We start from the raw sequence: 12,785 nt of genomic DNA, 5'->3' as shown, positions 1-12,785 counted from the left end.
AAACAGTTTGGCAGTGTCTTTTAAAAACTAAACGTGTGCTTACCAAAGGACCCAGCAAACGCACTCCTGGGCATTTGTTCCAAAGAAATGAAAACCATGTTCACGCAAAAACCTAGACAGGATTGTTCATAATTTCTGTGTATTTCCCTGTAATAGCCAAAAACTGAAAATAACTCGAATGTCCCCAATGGACAAATAGTTAAATAAACTGTGATATATCCAGACCATGAAATACTACTCAGCAATAAAGAGGAAGGAACTACTACTGATACATGCAACAAAGTGGGTGTATCAAAGGAATTATGCTGAGTTAAAAAAAAGCCATCTCAAAAAGTTACATGCTGCATGACTCCATTTATGTAACATTTTAGAAATAACAAAATAATAGAAGCAGAGAAGAACAGATAAGTGGTTGCCAGGGGTTAGAGATGGAGCAGGGGTTAGATATCACTGAAGGAAGCCAGTGCAGGGTACCCTTTGATTATGGGAAAATTCTGTATGGTTCTGTATCTTGAAAGTGATGGCGGTTACACAAATCTATACATGATACAATTGCACAGGACTAAACCCACACACACACATGGGCACACATACACATCTAAACCTCGCGGAAAGTGAATAAGCCTTGTGGGCTGCAGCAAAGTCAGTGTCCTGGTTTGATTGTGTGCTGAGGTTATGCAAGATGCTACCGCTGTGGGAGGCTTGGTGAAGATGCACAGGACCTCCTTGTCCATTTCTCTCTCTTTTTTTTTTGCAACTTTCTGTGATTCTATAATTACTTCAAAATAAAAAGTAAAAAGAAAAGCTAGGGAGTATGTTTAAAGATATGACATCTTTGGAGGTACAAACAAACGGTCCTCAACCTAAGATGGTTTGATTTTGATTTTTCAACTTGACGATGGACTTATTTGGGCATAACTCCATCACACATGTAAGTTGAGGAGCATATGGACTTACAACAGTTCAGCCTGTGAATTTTCATCTTTGCGACAGTATTAGTGCATTTTCAACAATAGATTTATTGGCATGTAATCCCCTAAGTTAAGAAGCATGTGTGTATATGTGGGGTGGAAATAGGAATGAAAGAAACAAAAAGCAAATCATTTTAGAGAATAATGACAGACGACTCATCAACAAAAATACTTCCAGGAAGGCCAAAAGGCAAGGCTTGGAAGCTGGGAACCACATTTTAGACAACTTTGCACAAGAGATATAAGGCATCTGGAGGAATCCAGGGCGCATGAGAGACTGGGATAATTCAGAAAATGACTGTGTTCTGTGGCTGCAGAGAGTCATTTCCATGTAGAGCAAAAAGCCGCACCTCCCATGGGAAAGCCCCCAAGGAGGAAGTGAGGCCTGCTTAGTGACAGGCCCTGCACTGGAACCACTGATAATCAGAGCACCCATTGGAGGGCAGCTAGTCTACACAATGAGCACTGTGGACCTTTAGTCAGTTTTCCTGTTTAGTTTAAACACCAGATGCCCGATGCCGTCTCCAGCTCTGCAAGGGAAAGAAGGAAAAGAAATCTGGGCCCTCTAAGCAGTGGGTGCTTGAGAGAGCACTGGGTATGTTTTCAATATACTCCTGGAGCAAACTCGGTGAGGACCTGAGGGTCAGAGGAGAGGCAGCTCCGAGAGCCTCACACACCAAGAAGCCAGAGAGCACCTGCTTCCCAGGAACCCTCCCCCGGCCCCAGTGCAAGAAGCCTGGCAGCTCTGGCTTTCTCCCTCTTTTCCCCTTGCAGAGCTGAGCAATGGTCCCAGCACAAAGAAGACTGGATGCTCAATTGTTAGGCATAAAGACAGAGCCAGGCTGGTGTCTGCAACAAAACATCTCCAGGTGGCTGGGAGGCCTTTGTTTTTGACTTCTGAATAAAATGAAAGGTTCCTCTTTTCCCAGCCATTACTCTAAACAAAAACTTGTCCCAGTTCCGTGTGTAGGTTTGCAGAACTAGAACCAAGAGGCTTCCTTTACTTAAACGCAGCAAGAATCACAGCCCAATTCAAGTGGGAATGATTTTTCCTGGGAAACCTTGGCTTCTGAGAACAAAAATCAATGCAATGGAACTGAATCAATTCCAGAAACAAACTCTGGCTGAGAGCTCAATGTCACCACCTGATTGCCTCAAATAACCCACACATTTCAAAGGTAATTATTAGTTAACTCAGGACCTCATTTTGAGAATGAAGTTGAATGAATATGAATGAATGAAAATAGTTATGCTTTTGCTGTATTTGAAAATGGAAATCTCATTCAATCACTAAATCTATCATTAAATCTCAGAATAATATGCTAGAAATAGACATCACTTATTTCACAGGCTTTCACTGAGTATCTGCCAATTTCAGGAGGCAGACTAGTTAGTGGAAACACAAAGGTAAGTGAGACATGGTCCTGGGCTTCAAGGAACTTAAAGGCTACCAAGAGAAACAAACAAATGTCTAAAATGTAGGAGACACACAAAAGCAGAAGCATGTTCTTTTGGTCATTCATTTAGGTATCACCTCCTTGCACATTACCATTGCCTTGAGAGACCCTTTGGAATGAATGAGTGAAAAGAGTGAATGAACAAATAAACAGTGGAAAATGCATTCAAAAGGAAAGGAGGACAAACAACAAAGGACAAATAGCAGGAGCATTATCAACAGCACTGATGTGAATAAATGCCATACACAGGACTGAAGGCACTGCATACTGCAGGGGGACTAAGAGTGGATGACAACGTGTAGGAGGAGAAAGATCCTCCCCAAATCAAACCCAAACTTATGTCAGGCCAATCAACATTCCTTTCAAATACTTAAAAAACAAAACAGAAACAGAACAAAGCACCAAGCTGCAGGCATTCTGAAAGGAGGCTACGAACCTCAGGATTCTTTTTAGAGAAAACAGCATCTTGGAATACTTCCAAATCTGGGCTTGAGGGGCAAATGGGCTGAAATTTCTATCAACCACCTGCTGCATTCTACCTCGAGGTAGAAAATATTTGTCCCCTAGGTAAAATGCATCCCCTTTTCTCTCTTCTCAGGAACAAGTGTCTATTCTGTCCTCTGGGGTAAAAGAATCAGAGTACAGAGGTCTCAGTTTTTGGAGTCTAAGAGCCTGGTCTTCAACAACACTTCCGGCAGCCACCTTCTTCCAGCGGTTTCTTAAAGAGATTCCTGAGCTAATGCTCAGTAAACATCACCTTGACTTTGCACCTTTTTAAAGTGAGTTGTTATGACCTCATGTTTGTATTACTTGTTCATCAGAGGGCCAGGAATTTATTGCAAAAAGAGACGGTGACAACTATACTCCAGATAAAGTGAGGACGAGAGCCACTGTGGAACACCTGGCAGCAAGGAAGACTTAACTTCTGTCACGAGAGCCTTTAGCAACTTCTAAAAAAGCTTCATGAATTTGCCTAATGAAAAAGACAAGCTACTTTTTCTTTTTTTTTTTTTTTTCCAGACGGAGTCTTGCTCTGTTGCCCAGGCTGGAGTGCAGTGGCACAATCTCGGCTCACTGCAAGCTCTGCCTCCCAGGTTCATGCCATTCTCCTGCCTCAGCCTCCCAAGTAGCTGGGACTACAGGCGCCCGCCACCACGCCCGGCTAATTTTTTTGTATTTTTAGTAGAGACGGGGTTTCATCGTGTGTTAGCCAGGATGGTCTCGATCTCCTGACCTCGTGATCCAACCGCCTCAGCCTCCCAAAGTGCTGGGATTACAGGCGTGAATCACCGCGCCCAGCCAAGACAAGCTACTTTTTCTATCTTCCTCTATGTAATTTTTAATTGTATGATCTGCTTAAGAAGAACAGACTCAGACAATGTGTATCTTTTAGCAATTTTTCGTTCATCTGATGTGTAAATACATTTAGTGACTTTATGCAAACACCTAGCAAATTAGCATGATTTCCTCTTCTAGGCCCATCTAGCTTTTCATTTTAAACTAATTAAACTTGTTCTAAGCTTATCTTACTTTTCATTCAATAACCAGCTTCAAAATACGATGACTGAAGAAACCATTCTTTCCTGCATGGAACCTACCAAGGATTCCTGGGTGTTTCAGGGCTTTTGTACAGCACAGAGAAAGAACTGCGGGAAATTCTCAGGCTGGTCAGGGAAAGACAAATCTACTGAAGAAACAGGCAGCATTCCAGCCTGCGGGCAGCGTCCTTGAATGCCAATCACACGGGCACACGTGTGTCCTGCTATGCCCTCCCTAACTGGGCCCCGATCCCTCCTTGGTCCCAGGTTACGTGAGGTGCACACAAGTAAGACGGAGCAGGTCGAGGAAAACATGCCAGTTTCTCTGCTACTAAGATGGCCTTTCATAGACTGCACTAAAAATCCTGCAGTCATAAAAGTGAACCACTTAGTCCTTAAAACTGATTTAAGGTCTCCTTAGTCTACAAACTCATACATACTAGAAATTCCTATTGTGTAAGTCAATGAAAACAAAATGTATTTTTACTTTTAAATAATTTCCAAACCTAGTGACAATACGGACTCCGTGGTCTTATAAGTGGATGCTCTTATTAGAAGACTGTTCCTTAAAAACGCTGCTGTTACAAAAGCCAATGAGCCCAAACGAAGCCTCTGGACAAGAGCTTTGTTTCTGTGTTTGAGACAGGGTCTTGCTCTGTCGCCCAGGCTGGAGTGCAATGGTGTGATCTCGGCTCATTACAACTTTCACCTTCTGAGCTCAAGTGACCCTCCTGCCTCAGCCTCCCAAGTAGATGGGACTACAGGTGCCACCACACCTGGCTATTTTTTAAAAAAATTATTTGTAGGTAACAGCTTTTGAAAAAGCACTTTCCTTCCAGTTATCCTTTAGTGTCTGGTTTCTGAAAACCACTGCCAAGTTGAAAAGGTGACTTAAATCACAAATACTGCTTGGTGGGAAGAGTCTTCTGTCCTATAAGGAAGCTAGATCCTTACCTCAGACTGCTAAGCTACTATAGAATATGGCCAGGCATGCCACACAAACACCAGCTCCAATCACCTGGCTCTGAAACGTGCCACAGATGCAAGGCCCTCTGCCCTCTGCCCCTTCCTCTCGATTTGGCCTCTCAGCCACTCCCAGCTGCCTGACACTCTTCCTGCCTCTCCCTTATGGCATCTATGGCATCCAGGGCAACTGTGGTCACTGGGCCCCGAATGAGGAACCTGTAGACTGGACATCCCTGCCCAGGCCCCTGCCCTCAGAAGGGGCCAGGCTGCTGTGCTCCTGGCCCATGTTCTGTCAATGTCACAGCTTAGTGAACTATGCCACAATCTGTTTTCATACACAGATCACCTTAACCCTCTCCTTCTCTCTCAGCTACGGTGTAAAAACATGTAAAGTAACACACAATCACACGCATGACAACTGCCGTTAACAGGTGCATGTAGAGGGAGCTCTAGAAGGTGCAAGGGAGAGCGGCTAACCACGCCCATCCTTGTCTCAAAGGTGCCAGAAAGTCCTGGATCAGGGGATACTGTGTTGAGTGGGAGGGGCCCTGGAAGAGGAGGACACAGCACAAGACAGGCTGCAAGGAAAAAACGTGGTCTATGTTGTGAGGATGCGGAGGTATCAGGCTGCTCCCCACATACAAGAAGAACCACTGGTAGTTTAAAAGCAGGGGTACGGCCTAGTCAAATTTCTATTTCAGAAAAATTACTCTGGTAGCGGTGCCACAGGGAGGCTGGGACAAAGAGCTAGCAGAGGCTGGAGGGCAGCAAGAGACAAGCTCGGTTCAAAATGAGTGGGAAACTTAGTCTAGAGGCACGTGCAGCAATGACTAGGAACTGCCACAGAACAATGTCCACTTAATGTGTCTCCTCAAAAAAATTGCCTCTTTGTAAGAATTTTCAAGAGCAATTTCAGTGATGGCATTCTGAGGAGCAGGAAAAGAAGTTAGCTGTGCCAGTTTCTATCCTGATGACCATCTCAGGACCAAGAAGCACCAGCCCCTTGGCAGAAAGGATCCAGAGAGCCAGCTGCCAGCCCCGGGCAGGACTGAGTGCAAACCCCAGGGGTCCCAGTGGTTTGCTGTGTACTCTCCTCCACTCCTTCACAGCCTCACAGGGTTTCAGAGGGAAGCCTGCAGTCCAAACATTCCAGCAACAAATGACCCGACTGAGGACTAACTGTCCAAGATCTCAGAGCTGGTAGTGCCGTTCTTTTCCTTTAAAGGAACTGGTGGGTCTCCGAGCACTGATGCCTTGAAATGAGGCAAGTCAGGCCTCGCCCTCCCCTCTTTCCCCGGTAGTCCTACTCTTCCAGATCCTTTTTCCCATCCTATGACCACAAGCTTCCATGTGCATAGTCCCCAGTTACCCAGAAGGGCCCCTCATTTCCAATTCATCAAGAGCTGCATCTGAATAAGTTACGATCCTCTGTGAAGGTCCTCGGTGACGCAGGGAATTTTCCTTTTTACACAGAAGTAAGGTGTGGTAAGTTGACATCCCTACTCAATTTGTAGTCACCCTGAATATGAACTTTTATTTTAAATTCTTTTTTCCTCAAAAGCTACATAGTAGTTTCTTTCATGTAACTTTATATGATTTCTACCAAGAATAACATATATGCAAGGTATAATTAGTACCTACCTATTTTTCACACACCAAATAACATTATTTCTTGTCATGAGATGAGCTGATTAACAGGTGCATGCCTATGACATTAGCTTTAATATTATTCGTACCAGGTTGGCTCTGGCACATTTAAACTCAATATTAGGTAACACTCACGTTTACTAGCATCTGAGAGAAGTCTCGTAAAATCCAGAGGCAATCATGTTGGCAGCCATGTGACAGATTCACACCAAGGAAGGAAACCCAACAGCTCTGACCAACAACGCGCAGGTCCCCTACTTATAGAAATGGACGTTCTCTGTCTCTCCCAACCCTCATGGGTCCTCTCTTTATGGAAAGCCCCAGCAAAGGCAGCCATGCACTCACAAAACAAGGAAAGCCAGCACAAGCCCGGCTTTTCCCTGTCCACGCAGACACACTCAGCACTAATGGGCTACATCTTACAACTTGCCACCTTTGTCCACTTTCTCACATTATGACTAAATTTAGGTTCCTCCAAAAGAGTTCAAAGACCCTTTCAAGCACAGATCATATTTTGGTCTCCTGGCACCTTACCTCTTTCACATGGGTGTGAAAGGACACTGACATGTCCAGCAGGATCTTTCGCTGCTCAACACGCCGAACGAAATCTTGAATCCGGTCTTCCAGCTGATGGGCAGCCTGATAAATCTCTTCGGGGTCACATTCCCCAGTCTGAGCCAGCTGTTCTGCTGCTTCCAGTAATTTATCCGCATTGGTGTATGTGTTCTGCACAAGAGAACATCCCAGAGAAACAGAAGGTAAATGAAAAGCAGACCAGCCAGGCTGGGCGCCATAATATATAGCAACACAGTCAATTTGTGATATTTTTGATCACTTACATGAATCAAACAGAAAAATATGATGGGGAGAGATGATTTTAGGAATTCTATGCAGAATTCCTTTCCCGCTGTTGTTTTAGATTGTTAAACTTTGAACCCCGTATCAAAACCCTTGTATTGAAGGTAGCGATGGACTATCTGCAGGCAATTGCTGGCTGTCTTGTGACTCAGAGCTTTCAGATTTTTGCCAAAGTGGAGTAAGGAGACAGCCCCCAGCAACAAATGCCTGCTTCAATTTTTTTTCCAGTTTTATCACCAAGCAGAGAGTTCCAGTCTATGTCTTTCCGTATGATACAATACTTTACAATAATTCTCGAAGTACAAGTTAAAGGTTAAATTCCAAACAAACATAAGTTGCTATCCCTTTTCACACATTTCTACTTGTTGGTAATTCTGTGCTCATCTTCTTTCTACTTAAGGCTATATATTTTTTATTTTTCTGTTTTGTTTTCCAGCTTGCATGACAGTCTCACTCTATGGCCCAGGCTGGAGTGCAGTGGTGTGATCACAGCTCACTGCAGCCTTGAACTCCTGGGCTCAAGCAATCCTCCCACCTTAGCCTTCCAAGTAGCTGGAACCACAGACATGCGCTACCATGCCCAGGTAAATGTTGTATTTTTAGGAGAGACGGGGGTTTGCAATGTTGCCCAGGCTGGTCTCGAACTCCTGGGCTCAGATAATCCTCTCGTCTTGGCCTCCCAAAGTACCGGGATTACAGGCGTGAACCACTTTGCCTGGCCACATTTTTTGAGAAAAAGGAAATAATAACTATAATGGCTCTAAAGTAGCCAGAGTTTTAAAGAGCTCAAAGTGTAAACACATGTCTAAAATACTCTAAAAATCACCTTAATTCCTAATAATCTGAGGCTGTAAGTGGGTTCCTCCAACAGGAAGGCATGCGAGAGCCCTGATGCTGTTACAGGAAGCTGCTGCGGAGGGGTCCACGGGTAGGAGGGGAGCCCCAGGAGAGGCTGGGGGATGCCAGGACAGAAAAGGAACGGAGCTCAGGCCTTCTAAGAAGGCCAGGGAAGTCAGCTTTTGGTTTCCCTTGAGAAACAAGGTGAATCCTTATCCTTCTCAGAGATGTAAGATGAGCAGGGAAGGCGTTTCATCAGTGAGGGTCTGAGCAGGATGTGAGGGCGTCATGTGGGGAGGGGTGGCCTCCAAGTTGGGGACTGGTTACATTAGCAGAATGGAATTACACAAGTAAGCCAATACCTGAGGGATAATGGGAGCCAGGTTTCTCTATTTGAGAAAAGGGAGTTATAAATATAGCGAAGGAGAAAACTTGAGTGAATTCTTGGCATTGGGCTGGAATTGGAGCTATTCGCATGAATACATGGTTTTTAACAGACAGATGTGAATGCGCATATGTACACACACACACACACACACACACAGGAGACAGATCTAAAAAGCAGCTTTCACCTATGGAACAATTCCTGACTGCTTTCCAGGGCTTCTCTCATCCAGGCCCTCCCCTCCTATGGCTGCCACCTGTGCCTCTGGGCACAAGAGTGGGCACTCCTGTGACCATGGTCAGCCATGAGCACCAACGGCTCTGCTGTGGAGGGTCTGCATGCACTCTTGCCTACAAAGGTTCTCTAGCCATCAGAGGCCACACCTGCAGGTGGCTTCCTTCCAGGGAAGAAGGCTTGGAAGTCCCTGCTTACCCCCGGCTGAGCGTCACCTCGGAACCCCTGTGTCTGCATCTCTATCATGGGTACAACGGGGCCTCCATGCTGAATGAAGCTAACGGTGTAGCAAGCTGTACAGAGAACCCAGAGTGCCACAGACGCACATTTCTAAAGAGCTGAATCCTGTTTTCCTATGATCACCACTACAGTTTTAGAATCGTGGACTTCTCATATTTGGTAAGTGGATCTAAAGATGACAGAGCCTCCCAACAGCCAAGTATTACGTTTCTGAAAGCCTTCCCACCTCTATTCCAACAAGTAAAGATATTTTTTAAAATGTCCCAAAGAAACAAGTGCATTTCTGAATGATCTGAGACGTGAAACAGCCATCATTTATTTCCCTTTTAATCCTGTGCTTGAAGAACATGAGGCAGCACAAAAGGTGCCAGGGCTGGTGGGGCCTGTGTCAGCACTCGTGCCTCTGAAACCCCTGGCCAGGTTTTCCCGGGAACGAGACCTTCCCTGGGTCCTTCTGCAACTGGAGAACAGAGATTTCCTTGTGCTAGCATCAACCATACTCATCAGAAATGCTACCTTTTTGGCACTTAACTGTGCCTCACAAAAGCGGCAGGACATGGATACTACCTGATTTCCCATTTCAAAGGCGAGGAAATCGAGGCACAGAGGGGTACAGTAACTTGTCCACCAAGTCAATCAGCAGAGCTGGGATTGTTAAAACAACCAGTACCTAAGCCACAGTTCCTCACACAAGGGGAAACTGAGACACTGGACTAAAGTGGGGAGGATATCAGAGTCAGGGAGCATTTGAGAGACTGGGCTTCTCCTGTCCAACTCCTACTATCCTGTTCCCGAGGCATCTCATGCTAGACCCGTTTTCTGATCTGTGGTGTGTGGGTCATCCCTGCCATGGGGATTAAAAGGAACAAGGTAAGGCCAGGCCAGGGTGGGGGCCTAACTGGTGTCCTCTTTTTCTTGAGAACTTGGTAGGACTCAAGCAGACAAAAAGAGCCACTAGAAGGCAAAGGTGCATGAGACTTTGCTCTTCCTGCAATCCTTGGCTGCAGGGCTGTTTCTCACTGAAGATGACCAGGGGCTGTACTTAGAATTCAATGGAAAATAAGGGATTTGGGGAACTTAGAACAGATAGGAAAAAGAAGGAAAATGAGCATTTGAGGCCTAAATACTTTCATTATATTTGCTTGGTTTAAAAGACAACAAAGTCTGCATATTGAAAACCTCCAAGGTATTTTATTAATACAGAAATGTAATCAGAAGAATGATGGGCCAGGACACCTACAGTGCAAATTAAAAGCCCCAGGTAACTTAAATTATCACCTAAAAGGCACACAAATTCCCAGGGATCGTCTTTTCATCCGTGAAGGGAAAACACGGCATCCCAAGAGACAAGCTCACCGCCCCTGCAACATGTGTGCACAGGACAGAGTAAGCAGCACCACAAACACTAACTAACAATGGACCCAAGAAGTGCTGTGGATTTCTCTGGACACAGCAAAACACAGACAACTATCTATGTCTCTCACCATTTGACCGGACACACACTGTTGTGTAGTGTGGGAGTGGGAGGGTTTTAGCGAGGTGAAGTGGCCCGTGGGTGATACAACTCCAGCATCCTCTGGTGCTGCTTTCCAGTGCTGCTGAGGATTGCAGGAAGAGCCAAGTCTCATTATTTTCCACTGGATTCCAAATACAGCCTCTAGCCGCTTTAGTAAGAACTGGTCCTGCAGCTGAAGACTGCAGGAAGGGCAAAGTCGCAGGCGCATTTGCCTTCTAGCGGCTCTTGTCCCAAAACGTAAACACAAGGCTAGTATTCACTAAAAGATCTGAATAATCTGAATGATCGTACTGTTCTAGGCAAAGACAGCACCAGAAGCGCCTGCTGGGTGTCAGGCATTTCTACATGTATTCTCATCACAGCCGCTCAGTGAAGGTAGGTGTTAGGTATCATTTTACAGCGAGGAAAACCGAGGCTCCGAGAGATGAAGTTTTCCACTGTCTTGCAATCAGAAAGCAGTGGAGTCATATTGGTAAATTTTAGAAGTATTTTTAATAAGGAAAAATTAGCAGATGAGAAGATTTGGTACCCTGTAAATACGTGCCAGTCTAAAGGAAATGCTTGATAGCAAATAATTTGCCCTGAATTTTCCACTAGTAATTTATTTTAAAAGATTAAAAACAATACATCTTATATTAGGAACCAAACTTACTGCAAAGCAACAGCCTATTTTGTACATATGCATGCTCTAACGGCTGTCACAAATCAGAATTTAGAGCATGCTACACGTGGGGACATTCTGTATGTCCATGTGTTATGGAGGCAGTTATCCTCCTTGCAAAAGATGAATGAGTTAAGTAATGACCAGGGAGTCATTGGTCTGCTTTTCTTTTAAAAATCAAGAATGAATTCAAGGTCTCCTGCTTTCCTAAATGACAAACTCTTTTATCCAGGAAGACAAGATAATTACGTGGCACATACGAAAAGCTGTTGACAGAAATGGCTTCCTGGATAATAACTTTGTGACAGGTTACATCTCTGAAAGATAATTTGAATCCAGGGGGATAGGCAGAAAAGAGCGAGGGTGGTTTAAGAATTCACAGAGCAGGTACTTAGGAAGGATGCTATGCCAAAGATTTACTAATGATAGTAAAGATACCTTCTGTGCTCTCAAAACCAGATTCTTCCTTGAACCTGAGTTTTCTGGGCTTTACTGGCTGTTTTAATCATAACTTTTAAAATCTAAAACAGGAACATTAACATGAAAGAGTATCTTCCTGACAGTTATTTGCAAAAAGCTTCGCATGAAAAGTATTTTTTATTTCTTTTTTTACACTAGCCCATGAAAATGCACGATGGCTATTCACACCACACTTACACATCAATTAGCATGGATTCATTCAACAGGATAGAGCTACTCACAATCACTGTACAAAATTAAGGAATGGACCTTCAAATTAGTCACGAGGAAGTTCTTGACTCTGCAAAACTGCATGCAAAATGGATCCAAGTGCTTCCTGAGGTGACTGCAGCCGTGTCTAAAACAAATTCTGAAACCCAGGGCCCCTGCAGCTAGGTCTTGTGTCTGCAGAAGTTACACTGTATGACTCGCTTCCACCACCTAAACATGAGGTTCGAATTTTGGGTTCCTCCTTCTCAGAACACCAGAACTGTTCTATATAATACATCTATATTTAGTACATTTTTAAATGAATTCAACCATAACATTTCACCACTTCCTTTCTGAATCTCTGCTGTGTTACTTCATCAAGCCACAACTCACTAGTTTAAAGAAGTTGACTATAAGAAAAATCTTATTAAATAAATTACTGGGCTTATTTTTCAGATCAGAAAGTTAACCTTAGAAAGGTTAAGCGACTTGTCCAAAGTCAGGCGGCCAGTGCTCAAACCCCACAAATCCCACATTCGGAACACACTGGACTCCCGGCTCCTGTTTCCTAAGCCCACACATTTAAAGAAATGCAAACAGAACAAGTAAGGCTTAGCCTACTACTATAGAAACGCAGAAGGAACTGTTATTTCCTGATTATAAACTGGAATTTCACAAAGTAGTCAAAAGGCACTGGTATAATAAACAAGACAAAAACACCCAAGCCACATTTCTGTTCCAAGAACATCGTATTTTAGAAAGGGTCAACTTACCAAATCATGTTTCTGCCTAGGCAATGACAACTT

At 44.2% G+C, this 12,785-nt stretch overlaps 1 protein-coding gene across 10 annotated transcripts in view; it reads right to left on the bottom strand.

The window, feature by feature from the left end:
• Positions 1–12,785, bottom strand: part of TRIO (trio Rho guanine nucleotide exchange factor) — a 366,740-nt gene that overhangs the window by 165,159 nt on the left and 188,796 nt on the right. For all 10 annotated transcript variants that reach the window (XM_016952961.4, XM_063811100.1, XM_016952967.4 and 7 more), the window contains one exon: positions 7,114–7,305. In XM_016952961.4, the coding sequence (XP_016808450.1) occupies positions 7,114–7,305 (192 nt within the window). The remainder of the gene's footprint in view (positions 1–7,113; positions 7,306–12,785) is intronic.

Source organism: Pan troglodytes, chromosome 4, assembly GCF_028858775.2.
Source record: "Pan troglodytes isolate AG18354 chromosome 4, NHGRI_mPanTro3-v2.0_pri, whole genome shotgun sequence".
Taxonomy (NCBI): Eukaryota; Metazoa; Chordata; class Mammalia; order Primates; family Hominidae; genus Pan; species Pan troglodytes.
Note: the sequence above shows the minus strand (reverse complement) of the source record. Positions and strands in the feature narration are given on the sequence as shown.